Raw genomic sequence first — 22,417 nt, forward strand, 5'->3', positions numbered from 1 at the left:
TTCCTTTTCTGCATAACATTGTTGAGGTCTATATACAGTTTCTAAGCCCAGATCATAAAAACTTACTTTGTTTTCTACAATGTTGTTACTTTAAAAACTCACACACGACAGGCACTAATTGTGTTAAAAAACAACAACAAAAAACAGCAGAGATGTTCTCAAGTGCCAGAAAAAGCTTTAATAAGCCAAAAGCATTTTGGAAATATATTTCCTTCCTCAGGGGCCACTTGTCTTTCTATGCATATATTTTGAAAATCTGACTGATACCTTCTTTGTTTCAAGCTATTTGCCTATTTTTTTTCTTTTTTGTATTGTATTTTTCCCAGGTTTTCCCAGCGAGCTAGACTACACTATGCATAAGCTGCTATCTTATGCACACTTACCTGGAGCATAAGTTCCACTGAACACATTGGGCTAAGTTCCAGTAAACCCACATAGGAACAGGCTGGACAGTAGCTACCATGCCTGCAGCAGCTTGAGGCTTCATCCCTATCACTGGGTATATTTGAAATTATTGTCATAATAAAATGAAAGCATTTATACTTGCCCAAACACACGAAACAGTACAATTTCATGTGCTGACTTACACACAATGATTTGGCTGTGAACTTCCCCTGAATGAACGCAGCTCATTGGATACTCCTGCTGGGAGAAGGGAGGAGACCATTTTCACCAGTTTTTCTTTCCCACTGTGCCCTCTAAAACTTTGTGCTGGAGGGTTGGGGCATCCTCCAGAGCAGCATGGAAGATGGTACTGAAAGCTGCAAGCAGAATTCAGCAAAAGTCACCTCCCCTCCCTCATCTGCAATGGGCACCTCCACTGGATCAGGGTCCCTTACATGAATGGATAGAATAGCTATGTGAATGGAAGAATATATAGCTGTTCACACAACACACTAACCCACACTCAGTGGGTGAATTGTTTTGAGCCCTGGGTTGTTTGCTGAACTGTGGGTTAGCATGTTGTCTGAATGCAGCCAGGGTGGCCTGTTAACCATGCAATGTGGTTTATTTTCTCGAACAAGCCACCTTGAGAACCCATGGCTTGTTGGATTGTTCAGGGTGCTTAACAAGCCACATTGCATGGTTAACAAGCCACCCTGGCTGCATTCAGACAACATGATAACCCACCCTGCAGCAAACATACTGCATTCAGACAACATGCTAACCTATGTTAGCATAGGTTAACATATGCTAACAACCCACAGTTCAAAATATCCCACACGCAACCACTGCTTTAAGAACATAAATATGTAGGGGCTGTTCACATGTTGTGTGAACAGCCCCTACATATTTATGTTCTTAAAGCAGTAAATTGTTGCTTTTTAAACCAAATTTGAGAGATGAACTCTACTTCTGTATTTCCAAAAGTGAACTCGCCAAAACAACTTAAAGTAACAACTGTTAGCTCAGAGAGATTTTTAGAAACTTTTCACTGCATAATCTGCAGTTTTTAAAAAATCCCAGGACATTAATAATTTAAAAATGATCTCTGGCATAACAGGGCAAGGCTATGCAATTATGTGAAGGAACTGCTTTGTCTACTAAAATCAGTGATCCAAAATTATCTGGATACTCTTTTGACATTAACAGATGAGCCATTTTTAAATAGAAATTAATTTTAGCAGATATGTGTGGTTAGTTGTTCTATTTATGCCCTCAGATATGCCATGAACTGAAAAGATACCTTTAAGAAACACGTAGTCCTTTTAGGATATGTAACAACAGCCCAATCAGATGTAAGTCCTATTGTGTTCAATGGGGCCTACTCCTAAGTAAGTACATATCCTCTGGATTGGGGCCAGAATCTAAGGGCAAATAAGAATTCTGTTGTTCTGCCCATACTATACTGTAGGCAAACCACACTTTGTTAGAGACAACAGTAGATAGCAAAGCATAACCCAACCATTTTAAAGCCATTTCATGTACAAAAATTGGACAGTGTTTTATTAAAACAGTCAAAATGTACAAGTATTATCCAGTTTATAGATAGCATCTTATAAAGCCAGTAAAATATGAAAGTCAGTGTAATTTAAAAACCTGATATTGACAGCTTTTAAAGTTAATATGTGATCATTTTGCTTTTAAAATTATCATTTTTCAAAGGGGTACTATCAGTGCAACAAGAATGTAACTTAGTTCTACATCACAGCAAGTGAACCTAATTCTCTTTAGGTCAATAGAAAATGACCTAATAACGTCATTATTATTACACAATTAGGATGTAGGTTAGGACTGCATCCCATGTTTCTATGTCAGGCAAAGTTAAGAAGTTGCTGCTTTAAGTACTGAAATAAAATTAACCCCAAAGCTCCCCACCAAGAACTGACTTCTAAACACAGTACAGTTTCTCTTCCTTGGTTACCCTTTAAAAACAAACACTGTAATACAATATTTGAGGTCATCAAAAATAACTTCAGTATAAAATTTCATTTTGGCCTTTTATCAAATCTTGTATCAGGAATAAAATTGCTTAGGTTTTATCAAAACCAGCAGGGTTAAAAAAAAACAACTAGCACAGAATTATGGCCTTTTCATCCAGAATCAGAATCATTTGTAGAAATGCTAGAAGCAGCCAAGAAATTTGGAGCCATGTGTTATCCCACTCCCCCCACCCCCCGCACAAAGTGTCCCCTCTCACATACATAAATACCCTCTTAGAACCTAAAGGCTGAGGAGATGCAAAGGTGTCTCCTTCAAGTGCATATGCTAAAAAAAAAAAAGCATAGAGATTACAATTTGTTTGTGTAAATAGGACTACATCCCAAAATTCTTCAGGTCACACAGAATGGTGCCTTGGGTATTTTGTATGCTTTGGCAGCAGAGAAAACGAGCTCTGAAACAGACTCTGAGCTCCTTGTTGAAAATGAAGCACAGGATGGGGTTGACCCCTGCCTGGGCAAAGGTCATCCAGACAGAGGTGGTCAGGTAGACCTGCGGGATAGTACTGGCCTTGATGAAGACACGCAAGTAACAGGCCACAATGTAGGGGGACCAGAGAAGCAGGAAGAGGAGGGTGATCATATAGAACATCTTGCAAATCCTCTTCTCTGTCTTGAACTCCTCCAGGACCAGCAGCCTCTTGATCTGGCTGTGGGTAGCATTCTGTCTGATGCCCACCAAGGTAGGAGGGGTGGGGCCCCGGCCAAAGCCAGCAGTCCAGTTAGCAGCAGCCTGGCCCGTGGCCCCAGGGCCATGGAAAGTCCAGTTCTGGCTAATGGCTGGCACCAACTGCGCCGGCTTCATCTTGCGGTGGCTGTGAATGAAGAAGAGGAGCTTGACATAAACCAAATGGGTGGCAGCGATGACAGTGGCCAGCATGAGCATGAAGCCCAGCGTGTCGTTGGCCTTGACGTAGCGGTGCTCAAAGATGCACTGCTCCTCCTCCTGGATGAACTTGTACGTGCCCACGTCAAAGACCGGTGGGAAGGCCATGGCCATGGCCAGAGTCCACACCATGCACACCACGGCCAGGCAGGTCCAGCCCGTCATGCGCTTGGCATAGAAGCGGTGATGCGCAATGGCCATGTAGCGCGTGACACCCACGCAGAAGAGCAGGAAGGCGGCGTGGAAGCAGAATAGCACAGCCAGGAAGGCCAGCACCTTGCAGCTGAGCAGGCTGTGCGGCCAGGCGCCTGCCCCGCTGTGCACGGAGAGCATGACGAAGGGGAAGCAGGCCAAGGAGCGCAGGCCGTCAGCCAGGCACAAGTCCAGCAGCAGGTAGTAGGGGGCCCGGTGCAGGTGACGGTCCTTGAGGATGAGCCAGGCGAAGAGCACGTTGCCAGCCAGGCTGAGGCAGAGGATCAAGCCCAGCGTGGTGAGCTTGAGGCCAGAGGCGCTGAGGAGGCCGCCGGGGCTGGGCAGGTGCGGGCTGCTGCTGCTGCTGCTGCTTGCCAGCTCGCTGGAGTTCGCCATCTAGCGAGGCTGAGGATGGTCGCCCACCTGCTCCCCAAACACCGCGGAGAGAAGGGGGGGACGGGGTTTCTCCCTCAGCAGCTACGCCCGCCTCCGCGCCCTGCCTCGCTCCGCCACATGGCGCTCCCGCGCAGAGGACAGGCTAGCGCCGCCGCCGCCCACTCGGCCGGCGCGCATGCCACCCCGCAGAGCCCGCTCGCTTCTCCGCGCGGTGGAGGGCTCCGCCCGCCCGCCCGGCTCTCGCGCTCCCCTTCCCCTCCTGGCTCTCGCTCTCGCTCCACCAGCGGCGCCTTCCTCTCCGCGCAGAGCAGCGGCGGCCAGCTCAGGCTGTGCGTGCGCCAGGCTCCCCCATTCCGGCATGCTGCGCCCAGCCGCGCCGCGCCACCCTCGCCGTCGGCCGCCGCCTCGCCACGGGCGGGCTTTCCTGCCGGTCGGGGGCGCGAGGCTCCCGGGGAGGCGGGTCAGGGCGCGGCCATCGCCGAGCTTCAGAAGGCTCCCGGGCGGGAGGCCGGGGACGCGCCCAGGGTGCGGGCAGAGGCGCGGCTCGCGAGCATCCCGCTGCCCTGCTCAGGGGCGCGCCGCCGCCGCCGCTCCGGCATCGCCGCCTGCGCCCTTCTGCTCGCGCTCTACCGCCTCCGACAGCACGCTGCTCGCAGGGAATGCCGGGCTTCCCGCCTCCGCGTCCTCCTCCTTCTGCCCGTCGCCATCGGCGTCGGCCTCTCCGGTGCCACCCGGGGAAGGACGGGGCCGCCGCCGCGGTGGCTCGCGGGGGGACCGAGGCGCGGGAGGAAACACCTGCTATTATTGGCTACGGCTGCACTTCCGGCGGGGATGCTGCTCCGGGGAGAAGTTGGGGCGGGGGGGGGGGGAGCTGGCTGAGCTTGCGCAAAAGAAGGGAGGGCCGCCAGGCAACGGCGGCTGCAGCTTCTGCTCGCCTCTGTTAAGGGCGAGTAAGCACGTTGTTCCTGGGCTTTCGAGCCCGAGTCTTGCTCAGCATGCTAAAGAAAGAAGGAACATAAAATCATAGCAGCGGGAAGGGACCGATGGTTGTTCGTCAGTCGAGCAGCCCAACTCTCTCCATCCACCCGTCGGCCTCCTGGCAGATCGGACCGCAGAGAGTACAGCAAGTAAGTGCTCTGCAGAAAGAGGCTTGCCGCGCAGATCGCGCCACATGACTCCGGGGGCCGGCCCAGGTGTCTGAGGGCCCTTGGGCAGGGCACCCCCAGTGGGCCCCTTCCCTCAGTGAGTCAGTCTACTCACCGCCCTTGTTACCAGCTGCGATTGTTCCTCCTCCTCTTTCTCATCATTGCTACCACTAGGCAGGGAGCAAGCAGACCATGGCATTCGCTGCTGCTCCTCCTCCCCATCGTGGATGTCTGGTCCAGAGAGAAAGGCAGGTGAACAAGGAGGTTGCAGTAGTGAAGAGGAGCAGCAATTCCAGGAGGCTGTTGTCAGTAGCCTCCACTGGGGTGTGAGCCCTTGGCAGGTGCCCAACCATCCTACCTTTGACGCTGGCCCTGGGCACAGCCAAGCCACAACTAAGGCAATGCATACACACACAATCCACCTTTACAAGCCATTAAACATCAGGGGTCACCCAGTGGAACTATGAAGTTCTTACTGCATTTGCATTGCTTCAGAGCCCTTGGAAGATGCTGAGTGAACTGTTCATGATCCTAACTACCCAGGTCACTGCACACATAGCTCAACATCTTTTCTGCAGGGATATCTCTTCGATGGTTTACAGGTACTCTAATGCAGGGGTGGGCAACTTGTGGTTCTCCAGGTGTTTTGGCATACACTTCTCATGATCCCTCACCATTGGCTATGCTGGCTAGGGCTGATGGGACTTGTAGGCCAAAATATCTGGAGAGCCACAAATTGCCCACCTCCACTGTAATGGGTTTTGAGCTCCTTCCCTTCCTTTTGCTCGCTGAAGTCCTGTAGAGGGATGGGGAAAGTATTACCTTTAGAGGCAGGCCCCAGGGATTCTACCACTCCAAAGGTGGCAACGTGTCATGGGGTTGCATTCGTGTTTGTTTTTGAATGAAGGCAAGATCTTAGTGATGGATCACCTTAGAACTGCGTCTGGAACTTTTGACATACAAAGCATGTGGTTTACCACTGTCATTCATTGCTTGGGTAGTCAGTGTCATGGTGTGCCAGTGTGAAGGAAGGGCCCTAGCTCAGTAGTAAACCATGTGCTTTGTACATCAAAGGTCCCAGGTTGAATTCTCCAGCATTTCCATGTAGGACTAGGAAAGACTCCTAACTGAAACCCTGGAAAGCTGATCCCAGTCAGTAGACTGAACTAGATGGACCAATTGTCTGATTCAGTATAGGGCAGTTTCCTGGTATATCTTCAGGACAGAGAACACCAGTCAGACTCTCAGCTGAACCTACCTCACAGGGTTGTTATGAGGATCAAATGGAGAGGAGGAGGAGCATGTAAGCTGCCTTGGGTTCCTTGGAGGAAAAGAGGCAGGATATAAATGTAATAAATAAATAAACAAACTGAAATTTGCTTTGAGGGCCATATTTCTCTGTTCAGCGGAAGATTCCCACTGAGCCTTAATTCTAACTGGAATTGCCATACTCTAAGAATCCCTTTCAAAAAGCAAGTTCAGGTTTTCCTTTATGGTGTAATGTTCTGGTCATGTCTAATCAAAAAGATGGGACATCTTCCCTTGTCTTGAGGCCTTATCAGAAAAGCACAACAAAATGGACCTCTTAATGGCCAAGTCAACTTGGGGTGCAATCTGGTCTAGATAGGCGGCCGCCTCTGAACTCAGAGGCGACCACCTATCCAAAGCAGGGCAGGAGAAGCACGGAGGGGATCGTTCCCTCCACATTGCTCCTGCTCTGCTTTGTCTGCTAAACAGCTGATTGCGGCTACCTGGCCGCAGGAGCACAGACCGGGAAAGGAGGCTGCTGTACAACACATTGGATGTGTTGTACAGGCAGCTACGCTCTCCCTGCCCCAGAACGCCCCCAGACACGTCCTTTTCCGGCCGCTCCATGCTCCTCTTGCAAGCGCGGGGGACGGGGCTGTTCTGCACTGCATCCGAGGCAGCGTGGAAGTGGGGAGAGGTCAGTTCTCCGGGAACCAACCTCGGAGCGCAGGCTCTGAGGTCAATTCCTGGATAACAGCATATCCTATGGCCATCTAGCCACTGTCTGGCAGCCATAGGATTGCTCCCTTCATCCACTAACTCCCCTGTCTGTTTCTCTTCATCACACTGATGGACATGGTAGCTTTTATACTGCGAGATGTACTGCTGCTGAGTAGGCCAATAGCACCTGCCACCCCCTCAATTTTCCTGGCATATTTAGGGTAATACCCACTCTCTGGCTTCCTTTTCTTTCAGCCTTCCCCAACCTGGGTTCCTCCAGATGTTCAGCCTACTAACTCTCATCCTCCCTGATCATTAGCCACACTGGCTGGGCTGATGGAAGTTGTCATCCAAAACATCTGGACTCTGCACTCAGGTTGGAGACGTCAACCTAGTTCATCACAGGTACCTTCAATTCAAGAGTCCTCCAATAGTCCTTCCCAGCAAAGATATTTTATTTGTTTTGATAATATTTTTATAACACTTCATTAAAAAACAACCCCAAAGCAGTTCACAAAGCAAAATAATGAAATACAATAAAACCAATCAATAAAACAGTAATAAAACAATAAAATATATCATTAAAATAACCTAAGGTAGCTAGCAATACTAGCAGTCTGGGCAAAGAAATATTTTAGGTTTTGGTGGAAACAGTCCACACTAGGAGCCTGCCTGATCTTGATGGGAAGAGCATTCCACATGATGGATACTACAGTGGAGAAGGACCTCCACACCACGACCAAACGAACATCAGTGGGCCGTGATATGGCCAACAAGCTCTCCTGCTCAAAATGTAAAGGCCTAGGTAGGCTATGCAGAAGAAGGTGGTCTCTCAGATGACCCGGGCCTGAGCTGTTTAGGGCATTATATACCAGCAATAACACCCTGAACAGGGCTTGGTAGCTATTTGGCAATCAGTGCAGAGCTTTCAGCACAGGAGTAATGTGTGTGCAGTAGGAAGCTCCACTGAGCAATCCAGCTTCCTGTTCTGCACTAGCTGCAGCTTCTGAACCAATCTCAAGGGCAGCCCAACATAAAAGTGCAGTAGTCCAATCTTGAGGCTGTGAATGCATGGATCTCTGTGACCAGGCAATTGCTGTTGAGATGCAATTCTGGATGTCACTGGAAATCCTAGGATTGCTAAAAAGTATATGAAGGAGAAAGGTCTACCCACATGTGGCTTGCTCCACTGACAGGCTTAGAACATGGCTACATGTAACATTGATCATGTCAAAAGTTGACCCATGAAAGAACAGGCTGGAGCTCCCTTGGAGATAGGCAGGCAAGGCAAACACACAAGGAAGCAAGAACAGCTGGCTGCCTTTCTCTGTCCTTTGTTCGTCTCTGTTTATCTTCTCTCTCTTTTTTTGGCTAATTGTTCCTTCCCCTCTTCCTCTCAACCCTTAGGCACAATCATCTCCTACAGGAAGATGATAAACAGAGATCAATCCCTGGGCTGTGTGTGATGCCTTCCAACCTTTTCCCCTGGTGAGGGAGCAGAGGTGTCACAATGTGGGGCTTACTCTGTTCTAGAGTGCTGCCTGGCCCCTGTATAAGAGGCCAAATTCATTCCCCTTGTTTTCAGGGACAGAGGTTAAAAAAATGGTCCTTCTGCAACTAAGGAAAAACTACCACCACCACCACCGAGTACTGCTCACGAATTCCAAGATTAATACTATGACATTTTGACCAGTTCCCTGGCAGCACCATTGAAATAAGTGGCAAACAGTTGGTGGGAAATTATAGGCCTCCACGTAATATGAGCATCAGGAGCTAGGGTGGCCACGTGTCCTCTTTTACAGAGGACAGTCCTCTATATGAAGGGCTGCTAGATGACCATCCTTGACTTGAAGGTCTGCGCTGTCCAATTCCAGTATAAAAATAAAGAATCATAAGAACTGCTGCCCATTGACAATTAGTGCCCGGAGAGCAGTCTGAACAGGTAGGCACACAAGCCACCCGGTCACAGTTTTCCACACTACTGTGAGATGTATTAGTTATAATAATTATTTCTAAATTTGCATCTATACAGACAGTTGTCCTGTTCCCTTTTTTTTGATGATTAATAAGTAGCCAACCTAAGGGGTTTGGAGCATAAGCAAAATAATTGATAGGGCCAGATTTTAACACTTGCAGGTTATTTGTATAGAACTCTACATTATACTAAGAGGCTTATTGATTTTGATTGTTGCAGGCCTTTATCACCAGTAGGAGTGTATTACACTCAGTAGACACAAGGAGCTTCATTAGCTCTCAGGTTTGTTTTCAGAAACAACTGAAATGCTGATTTGACCTCAGTGGTAGAACACAGAATTTGCACACAAAAGGTCTCAAGTTCAATTCTTGGCATCTCCAGATAGGGATGGGAAAGATTCCTATCTGAAATCCTGGTGCTTGTCAGATTAGACAATTTTGAGCTAGATGGACCAATAATAACTTGCTTCCTATGTTCCAAAATGGTCTTACTATGATACATAAAGGGCCACCTGGCCCTGTAGGAATCTACCTGGTTCTGAGGTCATCACTGGATGCACTTAGCAGAAATGTGACATACACATCTTTTTAAAATGAATATGTATGTTTGGGAACTGTTTTCAGAAACAGAGTACCCTATTACTCCAAAGGAGCTGCTGAAAAGGGATTTTGGAGAGGGACTTCTTAAATATTAAATGCACAGTTAGTTCATCTGTACTCAGACTGAATATAAAACAATGTTAAATAGATTAAAAGAATTCATTTATCATGTGCAAATAATAAAGGAATAAAAGCTATGCACAATCCCCTTCAGTAGATAATTCTACATGTTTTCCCAGTTTGAACACTGCATTTTGGGCACCAACAGGCCGAGGTCTCCTCCACTTTATATCACTGCAAATGTGATACAACTCCATGAAATGTGAAACCATGAATTTTGCATAACTGACTCAGACTCCAACTTGAACATTCATCAGGACAATATAGGCTAATTTGTCATATATCCTAAATAGATTTCATTGACCCATGGCTTTGTTCCATTTGCAATTTGAAACACAGCTAGTGTTAGGAAGCCAGGGAAACCCCTGGTAGCAAAATAAGAGATAACTGAATTTGCTTTTTTTTTTTTTTAAACTACATCCAAGCTGGTTTTACTTGGCCAGGTTTCTCATCTTCACACAGGCTTCGCTGTGACAGCACATTGCCAATGGGTTGGTTAGCGTTTGTGCAGCTTCTGAGGCATTTCACTCATTTTGTACAGTTACTCAAGTATGTGGACGTTGACTCTCTAGGCTGAGTACTTATTCACCTAAAGGCTCCCAAGTCAGTAAAAATTCCTTTTAGAAGGTAGCTAAAGCCTGTAATGTAAACAGAAAGTGGAAAAAGCTGTGTGATCTTGTTGGATAGCATTTTGATGCTGTACTTAGAAGGCCTGGGTTCACAACCGAGAAGCCCCTGGCTGGCCTTTGGTAAGGCATCATATCCTGGCCTTAGTTCCCTGTCTGCAAAACAGAGGCTCCAGGAGCCCTCATAAGGCATTTCCAGAAGGATAGCCATGTTAGTCTATTGCAGCAAAAACAACAGTCTTGCTGTACCTTAAAAACTAACAAATTTATTCTGGCATAAGCATTAGTCCATGGAAGTTTATACCAGAAGAAATGTGTTAGTCTTTAAGGTGCCACAAGATGCTTTGTTGATAAGGAATTGTAATGATAAAACAAGGTTGCAAAGTATTTGACTACTAAAAGTTTTAACAGTCCAGGCGCAGAATCCAACATAAGTCTTACTTAGAGTAGACCCCTTGAATTGAATGGGACTTGTTAGTAATGACTAACTCAAGTTCCATTCATTTCAATAGGTCTACTGTAAGTAGGACTTATGTTGGATTTTATCCCAGGGTTGAGAAAACTTGTGGCCCTCCAAATGTTTTGGCCTACAACTCCCATCAGCCCTAATCAGCATAGCCAAAGGTGAGGGAGCCACAAGTTGCCCAGCCCTGCAGCTATGTCATTCCTATTGTCCATCACAAAATTGGAATGCTTCTCAAGGGAAATCCATGCTCATTGCCCAGAAACCTCAAAATACTGTGACCAGAAGGACATATGCATTAACATGGTCAATGTGGAATTCCTTGCCAGTTGACACCAGGCAGCACCAACATTGCTCTGTTTTCAGCATCTGCTAAAGACATTTTTATTTAAACAACCCTTTTCCAAGTAAAAGATCAGACACAATTTTGATATTATTTGATTTTAAATATTTTTATTCTTTTGTTATGTTGATGTTTTTTCCCATAGTTTACTACTCGGGAATCTTTTTTAGATGTAGGCCAGTTTATAAATACTGTAAATAATTATAATAGGAAGAAGAGAAATAATAATTTGCATGCTTCATTCTGAACTTGGTATTTTGTGCATCATTTCAAATGTGTTTGCAAGTGGTAGTGAAGAGTTACAAGTAATGAATGTACAAGTAAGCAGAGATTTTTAGGGACAGGAAAATCTGCATGGAGACTACAAAGGAGGGAGTAGTAAGGCTTCTCCACATGGGGCTTTTATCCTGTGATTGAGATTGGTTACTTACGGAAGTTTGAAGGCCCTTTACATGATGCTGTCAAGCTCCAGGGTCTCTCCTTTGCTTTCTGACCTTTATCCTGGTATTTTTTAAGATAGTGGATAATGAGCTATTTAAATAACCCAAGTTGAATTTCTTTATGAGAAGACGAAGTGGCACTATAACATAGTGCCATCTAGCGGCTGTATAATGAAATATATAGAGCTCGCAGATAAAGGAATTCCCTGGGGGAAAACCCCAGAACTGCATGAAAAGGGATGATCTTAATCCTGCAAAGAATACAGAAGAAGAAGCCGCAGTAAAGTTGCAGGATAAAAAGCCTCTGTGTAGGGAAGCCCGTAGACATGAAGACCAAGAAGCTCACTGTGAACTCTTGGGGCTACAGAATGGAAGAAAAATGGAGTTGTAATGCTCTCACATAGCCCAACATGGCTCTCATCGTCAGTAGTTCATTTATTGCTTGTGATCTGACCTGGCTATGAATGTATCTGAAGCTGCCAGTCAGGCTAGTGCTCCATTTACCGCAACATTGTCTACTCTGGCTAGAAGCAGTTTTCTAGGGTTTCAAGTGGAGAAATGCCTTTCCCTGATCCTTTTAGTTGGACCATATGATGTCCTGGAAACCAACCCCTATTTTTCTAACAGGTGAATTTGTTCCAAATTATGAGCAGGGAGTTGGACTTGATGGTTTTGTATGCCCCTTCCAACCGTATGATTCCATGAGATCTATGAGATCTCTGAACAGTTGCTGAGAAAGTGTGCCCAGTACCCCTCCCACCCCCTGCCTGCAAACCTTCTCCATGGGAGGAAGAACATCTGATATTTTCTCCATCTGTGAATCAGGGTTGGCTTCTCTATTATTCTCCATAATTGAGTGGGAGCTTATTTTGACTGGAAACAACCAGGCGTAAGTATCATGAATGCCAATACCTCCATGCATTCCATTTGCTGAAAGTCGTTATCCTGTGTAGCACAAAAAAGATTCCTAAAAAAATGGCTTGCTCAATAGAGTGACAGAAGAAAGGGAAGATAGTGGGGAGAATAAGCTGATATTCAGCTTCATTGCTGGCTTTTATAAGCCGCATGCTTTTGCACCAGAGGGAACATGCTACTCTTTAGAGACTCCTCTTTTGTGGAACAGCTCTCCTGTGACAATAGGACACAGCAGAAGCAGGAGTGAGGCAGGATGTATCATCCAGCCAGCATTCACATTGTCCAGGACTAGCCTTTGACTGCTGCTGCTCCCAAGGCTGCCAGGCCAATGGATGTCGGATGGAAGTTTCGCTCTCTAGGCATTTCGTATACTGCCTTGAGTTACTATTTTTTTATTTAAGTCATAGAATCATAGCATAGTAGGGTTGGAAGGGGCCTACAAGGCCATTGAGTCCAACCCCCTGCTCAATGTAGGAATCCAAGTCAGAGCATCCCTGACAGATGGCTGTCCAGCCTTGTCTTGAACACCTCCAGTGTGGGAGAGCCCACCACCTCCCCAGGTAATTGGTTCCATTGTCATACTGCTCTAACAGTCAGGAAGATTTTCCTGATGTTCAGCCGTAATCCAGCTTCCTGTAACTTGAGCCCATTATTCCGTGTCCTGCACTCTGGGATGATCGAGAAGAGATCCTGGCCTTCCTCTCTGTGACAACCTTTCAAGTACTTGAAAAGCGCTATCATATCTCCCCTCAATCTTCTGTTCTCCAGGCTAAACATGCCCAGTTCTTTGTCTCTCTTCATAGGGCTTTGTTTCCAGTCCCCTGATCATCTTTGTTGCCCTCCTCTGAACCCTCTCCAGTTTGTCTGCATCCTTCTTAAAGTGTGGTGCCCAAGTGTGTGTATCTCCCTTTTCTTTACAAAATAAATAAATAAAACTCACAGTGGCAATGCTGGCTGGATCTGACAGAACTTATAGTCCAAGGCGCCAGGTTAGGGAAGGCTGATATACAACCTCAGTTTCAGATTCCATCATTATCCTAAAAAAATGAGAAGATATGGGTATCAATAGTACGCAGAACACATCATGCGACGTGCTGGGCTTGATGATGCCAAGGCTGGAGTTAAAATCGCTGGAAGAAACATTAACAATCTCCGATATGCAGATGATACCACTTTGATGGCTGAAAGCGAGGAGGAGCTGAGGAGCCTCATGACGAAAGTGAAAGAAGAAAGTGCAAAAGCTGGGTTACAGTTAAACCTCAAAAAAAACAAGATTATGGCAACCAGCTTGATTGATAACTGGCAAATAGAGGGAGAAAATGTGGAGGCAGTGACAGACTTTGTCTTTATAGGTGCAAAGATTACTGCAGACGCTGACTGCAGCCAGGAAATCAGAAGACGTTTACTTCTTGGGAGGAGAGCAATGACAAATCTTGATAAAATAGTGAAGAGCAGAGACATCACACTGACAACAAAGGTCCGCATAGTTCAAGCAATGGTATTCCCCATAGTAACCTATGGCTGCAAGAGCTGGACCATAAGGAGGGCTGAGCGAAGGAAGATAGATGCTTTTGAACTGTGGTGCTGGAGGAAAATTCTGAGAGTGCCTTGGACTGCAAGAAGATCAAACCAGCCCATATTCCAGGAAATAAAGCCAGACTGCTCACTTGAGGGAATGATATTACAGGCAAAACTGAAGTACTTTGGCCACATCATGAGAAGACAGGATACCCTGGAGAAGATGCTGATGCTAGGGAAAGTGGAGGGCAAAAGGAAGAGGGGCCGACCAAGGGCAAGATGGATGGATGATATTCTGGAGGTGACGGACTCGACCTTGGGGGAGCTGGGGGTGGCGACAGCCGACAGGAAGCTCTGGCGTGGGCTGGTCCATGAAGCCACGAAGAGTCAGAAGCGATTGAATAAACAACAACAAAAAGGAGTGTAAAGAGTACACTATAGTATGGGTTCCCAACACACTGCCCACCGGCATCAGTGCACCTGTGGGGAACTCCAACGGTGCCCATGAAGCTTTCCATTCCTTGCCCCCTTCCATTTTTAAGTAAAAGAAACTTGAAAACATTAGCGTGCCAGGTTCTCCTTCCTGTTCCTGAAGCTGTTGCTTATCAGTGGTTGGGCAGACAGGAAGAGGAGAGCTGCTTCCTGGCTATGCCCAATCTTCTGCCCACACAGATCTTTCCCCTTTGATGTCTCTCTCTCTCTCTCCGCTCCCAGCCTTTAGCCTCACTCTTTGTTCCCCTCAATCCCTTTCCTCACTCTTTTTCTCCCCTCTACCCCTTTGCCTTGCCATTTCTCCCTCCCTCCCAGCCTGTAGCATCGCTGTTTCTCTCCCCCTACCTCTTTACCTTGCTGTTTCTACCCCTCCTAGCCTTGCTCTTTCTCTCAGTATTTCCCCTCCATCCTAGCCCCTAGCCTTGCTATTTTCCTCTCCCTTCCCAGGCCTGTCTCTCTTTGCACTCACAGCACCTTCCCAGGTGGCGGCTCTTAGGGCAAGGAGGAGGTAAGAATGCCAGGTGGGGAAAAGAGTGCCTGAGCATGGAAAATGTAGGGAAAATGTTCCTTTTGGGTTGGGGACATTTTCCTTTTCTTTGGGGCAGGGGAAAGGGGTATGCTTGGATAGGATCAGCAGAGCAATCCTATGTAGGCCTTCTCGGAAGTAATTCCCATTGACCTTCATGTCAGCATGCACAGGCTTGCAACGTTAAATGGGTATTTTGTTGTGCTTCTGTGAAATCAAATATGTGCAGTAGCTTTGGAGTTCAGACCCTTCCACTTCTTGGACTGTTTCTTCGGTGAATTAGCGAGCAATCCTATGGCCACTAGTCAGCGGCTAGATGGCCATAGGATATGTGGTTTTCCAGGTACCAACCTTGGAGCCCGCACTCCGAGGTTGGTTCCCGGAGAACTGATGTTCCACCCCTTCTGCGCTGCCTCGTAAGCAGCGCGGAACAGCCCCGCGCTCCCCACTCGGAAGAGGAGCACGGAGCGGGCGAAACGAGGCATTCTGGGGCAGGGAAGGTGGAAATGCCAGTACGACACATCCTATGTGTCATCCAGCAGCCTCCTGCCCTGCTCTGCCATCCTGCAGCTAGAGAGCCGAAATTGGCTGTCTAGCCGCAAATGCAGGGCAGGAGAAGCATGGAGGGAATGATCCCCTCCATGCTTCTCCTGCCCTGCATTGGATAGGCAGTCGTCTCCGAGTCTGGAGGCAGCTGCCTATCCCCATTGCGCCTTTACTTGTCTTTTGATTAGCCAGACTCCCACGGCAGCCATTATGTGTCTAATCACATCCTCTTGTGGTGGTGCCCACAGTTTCTCAAATTCCCAAATGTGCCAATAAGTCCCAAAAGGTTGGGGACCCCTGCACTATAGGCTTGCTTGCTTGCTTATTTATTTATAATATTTACACGCCACATTTCAATCAAATGATTCTCAAGGTGGCTTACAATCAATAGGTTGTAATACCCCCAAAAAACCAAACCCCCAAACTAACATATAACCCAGCAGCCCTGTATCCTATAGAAGGTGGATGATGCCAGAACACACTTCCTTTAGGTTCTGCAGTCCCAGGACAACAGACAGTAGGAGCTGAATGTCCTTTCTGTCAGGGGAGCAGGGGAAAGCTCCCTGCGGCTCTTCTTCCTGGATGAGGCCCTATTAATCTCCCCCTTGCCATGATGTCCTTCATGGGAAGCAAGAGATGAACGTCCCAGTGGCCCTTGGACGGCTAGTGGCAGAGGCCAGAGTGTGCTTCCCTTAAGTTCAGCAGTCCCGGAGCACATATAGTAAATTTTCCTCTCTCATAATATTTGAACTTGGAGCCATCCCATGAAGCCGAATGGTGGGAGGTTGAAGAAAGATAAAAGGAAGTAATTTTTCCCACCACGCATACAGTACGGAATTTGCTATCACAAAATGTAGTGACGGACACCAATTTGGATGGCTTTGAAAAGGGGTTAGACAAATTCATGGCGGATAAGGCTATCCATGGAACATAGGAAGATGCCTTATAATGAGTCAGACCTTTTCTTTGTCTGTCAACACTGACTGACAGTGTTTCTCCAGTGTTTCAGGCAGGAATTTTTCCTGCCCTACCTGGAGAAGCTGCGGATCGAACCTCGGAACTTCTGTGTCTCTACCACTGAGACAAAGCCCCTCACATGGCTACTAATCATGACGACTATATGCTACTATATGCCTCTGAATACCAGTTAGTGGAGAACAACAGCAGGACAGGGCTATCGTCCCATGTCATAAGAACATAAGAAGAGCCATGCTGGATCAGACCAAGGGTCCATTTAGTCCAGCATTCTGCTCACACAGTAGCCAACCAGCTATCAACCAGGAACCCACAAGCGGGGTATGAGCGCAACAGCACCCTCCCACCCATGTTCCCCAGCAACTGGTGTACATAGGTTCACTGTCTCTGCTACTGAAGGTAGCACATAGCCCTCAGGACAAGTAGACACTGATAGCCTTCTCCTCCATGAATTTGTCCAACCCCCTTTTAAAGCCATCCAAACGGTTGACTATCATTACATCCTGTGGTAGTGAATTCCATAGTTTAACGATGCGCTGTGTGAAGTACTTCCTTTTATCTGTCCTGAATCTCCCACCAATCAGCTTCATAGGATGACCCTGGGTTCTAGCATTTTGAGAGGGGGAGAAAAATGTCACCCTATCCACATTCTTCACACCATGCATAATTTTGTAGACCTCTATCATGACTCCCCTTACCCTCCTTTTTTCCAAGCTAAACAATCCCAGCTGTTGTAACCTTCTCTCATAGGGGAGATGGTCCAGCCCCTTGTTCAGCTCCAGAGTTGCCCCTTTCTGCATTTTTTCCAGCTCTGCAATATCTTTTTTTAGGTGTGGTGACCAGAACTGTACACAGTATTCCAAGTGTAGCTGCACCATAGATTTGTATAGGGGCAATATGATATTGGCAGTTTTATTCTCAATTCCTTTTCTAATTATGCCTAACATGGAGTTTGCCTTTTTTACTGCAGATGCACACTGGGTTAACATCTTCATTGAGCTGTCCACCACAACCCCAAGATCTCTTTCCTGGTTGGTCACCGGTAGCTCAGATCCCATCAGGCTATACTTGAAGTTGGGATTTTTTGCCCCAACGTGCATCACTTTATACTTGTTTACATTGAACTGCATTTGCCATTTAGACACCCATTCTCCCAGTTTGGAGAGATCCTTTTGGAGCTCTTCACAATCCCTTTTTGTTTTAACCACCCTAAATAATTTGGTGTCATCCGCAAACTTGGCCACTTCACTGCTCACTCCTAATTCCAGATCATTTATGAACAAGTTGAAAAGCACTGGTCCTAGTACAGATCCCTGCAGGACCCCACTATTTACTTCCCTCCACTGGAAGAATTTATCATTTCTTCCTACTCTGCTTTCTGTTCTTTAACCAGTCGCTGATCCGTAAGGGTGCCTGTCCTCTTATTCCATGCAGGAATTTCAACCAATTTACCTGGAACAGACGTTAAGCTAACCAGCCTGTAATTTTTCAGATCCCCCCGGATCCCTTTTTGAAAATTGGGGTTACATTGGCCATCTTATTGTCTGCTTGCATCACCTTTGTCCAAGCTTCTGCCACCTTTTGTTTTCCTCACTTGGGCAAGACTTCCATTTTCTGGAGGAAGCTCTCTTTTCTCTAATAGCTCCCTTAACACTGCTCATTAACCATGCCAGCGACCTCTTGGACTCGGTGCTACCTTTCCTAACCTGTGGTATATATTTTAGCTGGGCTTCTATTATTGTGGTTTTGAGTAATCTCCAACCATTCTGAAGGGATTTAATCCTCTTGACTCCCCCTTTTAACTTCGTTTTCACCAGTTCCCTCATTTTAGAGAAGTTTCCTCTTTTGAAGTCAAATGTGACTGTGTTGGACTTCCTGGGCAATTTTCCACTTAAACATATATTAAATCTGATAGCACTGCGATCACTGTTGCCAAGTGGTTCAACAACATTTACATCTTGTACTAGATTCTGGGTGACACCACTTAGGATTAAATCCAAGGTCGCTTCCCCTCTGGTCAGTTCCATGACCAACTGTTCTAGGGCACAATTGTTTAGGGCATCGAGAAATTTCACCTCTTTGTCATGGCTGGAACATGCATTTATCCAATCAATGTGGGGATAATTGAAGTCACCCATTATTACGACACTTCCTTGTTTGGAGGCCTCCCTGATTATTTTCCCTCTCAAGGTCACTCTGAGCATTCTGGTCTGGGGGATGATAGCATGTTCCTAGCACTAAATTAGTTTTGGAACCTGGTATTGTGCTTCTGTGGAAGAGCCTACCCCTTTTAGGTGTTCTAGTCCGCTTGACACCATCCCCTCTATGATGTACAGGGCAACACCTCCCCCAGTACGCCCTTCCCTGTCCTTCCTATAGAGTTTGTATCCAGAGATGACTGTATCCCACTGATTCTCTCTGCTCCACCAAGTTTCTGTAATGCCCACTATATCCAGGGTTTCCTTTAAAATCAAGCACTCCAACTCTCCCATTTTGGCTTCGAGGCCTCTAGCATTTGCATAAAAACACCTATACATGGTATCCTTCCCCAGATGACTCTGGCGTGTGCATCTTTTGCTATGGGATGTTGGCCCCTTTGATTGACTGTTATGTTCTACCATGTACTCCTGGCCTATTTCCTCCCCTTCTACATTTGGGCAATCAAAAACATTTTCATCTTCATCCCTTTGGGATGATTTAACCTGAACTAGATGCTTCCCAGCTCCTGTCAGCTTTCCCCCAGGATTTAGTTTAAAAGCTGCTCTGCCACCCTTTTTATGCTTAGCACCAGCAGTCTGGTTCCATTTTGGTTCAAGTGGAGCCCATCCCTCTTGTACAGGCCCAGCTTGTCCCAAAATGTTCCCCAGTGCCTAACAAATCTGAACCCCTCCTCCCTGCACCATCGTCTCATCCATGCATTGAGACTCCTCAGTTTCGCCTGTCTAGCTGGCCCTGCACATGGAACAGGTAGCATTTCAGAGAAAGCCACCTTGGTGGTCCTGGATTTCAACCTCCTACCTAGCAACCTAAATTTGGCTTCCAGGCCCTCAGGACTACATTTCCCCACATCGTTAGTACCAACATGGACCACGGCTACTGACTCCACCCCAGCAGTATCTACTAGGGTATCTAGACGGCACATGATATCCACAACCTTTGCAGCAGGCAGGTAATTAACCATATGGTCTACACACCCATCACAAACCCAGCTGTCTATGTATGTAATGATCAAATCTCCCACTACCACAAGCCCCCCTCCCCACAAAATGTCCTTCCTGTGGGCTTCCCATAGGCTTCTGCTTGTTCATTGTGGGAAACAGGATTGTGGACTAGATATGCCTTTAGTATGGCCCAGCACAGCTCTTCTTATTTATTCCTCTAATTCTGCTGTGAAGCAAGTTAGCAAGGATCAATCTTCTATTACTGGAAAAAAGACACAGTAATTGGGCAACTTTACAATGTGATAAGGGAAGAATCAAAGTGCTATTTCTATCACAGCTCCTTTGTAACAGAACACATATATACATGTTTCAGTCCACCAGTCACCCCACTGATATATTACTTAATTAGCTAATCACTTCTGTTGAATGCTAATGATAAACCCTAAAGCCAAAATAAACTGGAAAATTCTGAAACAATGCTAGTTTTGTTCAAGACTGGTTGGTCCAATAACATCATAAAGTCACAGTAAACAAAATAAACTCTTGCAGTTCGGAGCCACAGTCCGGATTCCTACATTAATTGGGAAGTGTGGTTGCTGGCAAGGTCAAACTGTTGCCCATCCTCATCCTCCCCCCCCCCACCGCTCTCCAATCCATATGACAAACCATGTGTGGCCCCTGTGGAATTTATGCAATATTGAACAATGGTAGGAAAACCTTTCACTTCCAAGGAAATTTTCCCAATGTAGTTTATTTTCACTGACTCACATGGGCACTACTTCACAAAATTAGCTCTCTTATGTGGATCAGGACCCACTCAAATTGACTTTTTTAAGCAACGAGATAAGGGTTGCATATTGATTGAACCCTAGTCAGCTTTGCCTTTGGGTATGTTCTGATAAAAGTCTGTGGTTCTGCTAGATTTTGTTTGAATTTAACAAGATTTTATCTTTCTGACTGATTTTTTAAAGCCTTATGATTAATCACAGCTCTTTAGAATCCCATTTTCCCCAATCACACCTATTTGATTCCTACAACTATTTCCTTAAATCTTTGAATAGAAAAGGGGGGGCTACTGCAAACTTACCTTAACTACTTTAAGTCACAGAGCTGTGCACCTAATAACAATGGACTGCAGCTAACAAGCTTGTGGAGATACAAAGACACAGTAAGTATCTTAGTCCAGTTATAAGTAGCTTGCTGCACTTAGAAGCTCTCCTACTTCATTGCTCTAAATCTATTATTCCTCTCAAGTTAAAGAAAAAATTCCCTTCCTTGAGAGGGGAGCATTTTATGTCTTGTAATTAACTATCACTACTTACTCTAACACACTTACAGCACAGGGCTGAGAACATCTTATAAATGGATGTAAGAACAGACTATGCCTACATTGATTTTGCAATGCAGCTGTGAATTCTCAGTCCTGAACTAAACGCATGGTATGGAGTTTGCAGATAGTGAAATGATAGGTCGCAGTCTAGGCTTTAGATGGGCTTAAACCCTGTTTTACATTATTTTCAATGGGTGGGGAGAGTCTGTAGTTTTGTGGTAAAGTGTACGCATTGCATGCAGAAAATCCCAGGCCAAGTTCAGTCCCTAGCACAGCCTTTTCCAACCTGGTGCTGTCCAGATGTCTTGGACTGCAACTGCCATCTTATCCAGCCATTGCCAATGGTGGCTGCCCTAGTAACTCTTATAGGGATGTACGAAACACTTACCTGGTTTCGTCCAGGGATATCTGCGGTGGGGGGGAGGCGCTCTGTCCCTCCCCCCGAAATTCTCCCCGGCTGGCTTCACGGCGACTCTGCAGAGCCGCTGGCCGGGGCCGCCTGCAGCCGGACATCCGGCTGCTGCAATGCGCAGGGACGCAAATGGCGGCTGCCATAGCCGCTGCCATTTGCAACCCCGTCTTTTGCTGTGATAGGCTACGTATACACCTACGTAGCCTATCACATCTATCACGGCAAAAAAAGGGAACGCAAATGGCGGCGGCTACGGTGGCCGCTATTTGCATTCCTTTTGCCGTGATAGGCTACATAAATATTTACGTAGCCTATCACAAAAAAAAAGATGGGGCACAAACGGCATCCCTGCGTTAGCTGTGATAGGCTACGTAATTATTTACGTAGCCTATCATGGCGATAATGAAGCGAATGGCGGCTGCAAATGCGGCCGCCATTCGCTAAGGAGTGCGAACGGCACCAGGCAAGTGCTCCGTTTTGTGCACCTTTCGTGGGGTGGGGGACTTCGTTATGCCACGGATTTCGGGAGGCTGAATGCACTGGCGTTCGGTCTCACTGAGATCCGTGGCGGAATTCTCCAACATCCCTATAACTCTACTTAAAAGGATCAGGTAGCAGGTAATGTGAAAAATGTTTGCTGGAGAGCCACTGCCAGACAAAAAGTAAACTAGCCTTCCCCAACCTGGTGCCGTGCAGATGTGTTGGACTACAACTTCCATCTGGAAGGCACCCGGTTCCAAATACAACCTTGTTGTAGTCCAACACATCTGGGGGGTTGGATTGATTTGATAAAAAGCATTTTTATCCCACTCTTTTATCCCCAAAAGCATTGATAAAAAGCATTTTTATCCCACTCTTCAGCCAAAAGGCTCCCAGAGCCTTAGAAAGATTAGAAATAAGAAGACAGTCCTTGCCTGGAGGCTCAGAATCTAAGAGACAAGGCGCAAA

The 22,417-nt window shown here is 46.5% G+C and overlaps 1 protein-coding gene across 3 annotated transcripts in view; it reads right to left on the reverse strand.

Annotated features, from left to right (window-relative positions):
* Positions 1-1,343: 1,343 nt before the first annotated feature.
* GPR27 (G protein-coupled receptor 27) overlaps positions 1,344-22,417 on the reverse strand; it is a 35,275-nt gene continuing 14,201 nt past the window's right edge. Inside the window, exons 1-3 of one of the 3 annotated variants that reach the window (XM_084840411.1) lie at positions 6,319-7,474; positions 5,176-5,291; positions 1,344-4,913 (exon numbers count right to left, since the gene is read on the reverse strand). In XM_084840411.1, coding sequence (XP_084696537.1) covers positions 2,758-3,915 — 1,158 coding nt within the window. In that variant the 5' untranslated portion in view covers positions 3,916-4,913; positions 5,176-5,291; positions 6,319-7,474 and the 3' untranslated portion in view covers positions 1,344-2,757. Of the gene's footprint in view, positions 5,292-6,318; positions 7,475-13,449; positions 13,547-22,417 lie in introns of those variants that run through there. The other 2 variants (XM_084840412.1, XM_084840413.1) reach the window with 2 other exon arrangements.

Source organism: Heloderma suspectum, chromosome 2 (assembly GCF_057233095.1).
Source record: "Heloderma suspectum isolate Gila_16-S chromosome 2, 16-S_ref, whole genome shotgun sequence".
Taxonomy (NCBI): Eukaryota; Metazoa; Chordata; class Lepidosauria; order Squamata; family Helodermatidae; genus Heloderma; species Heloderma suspectum.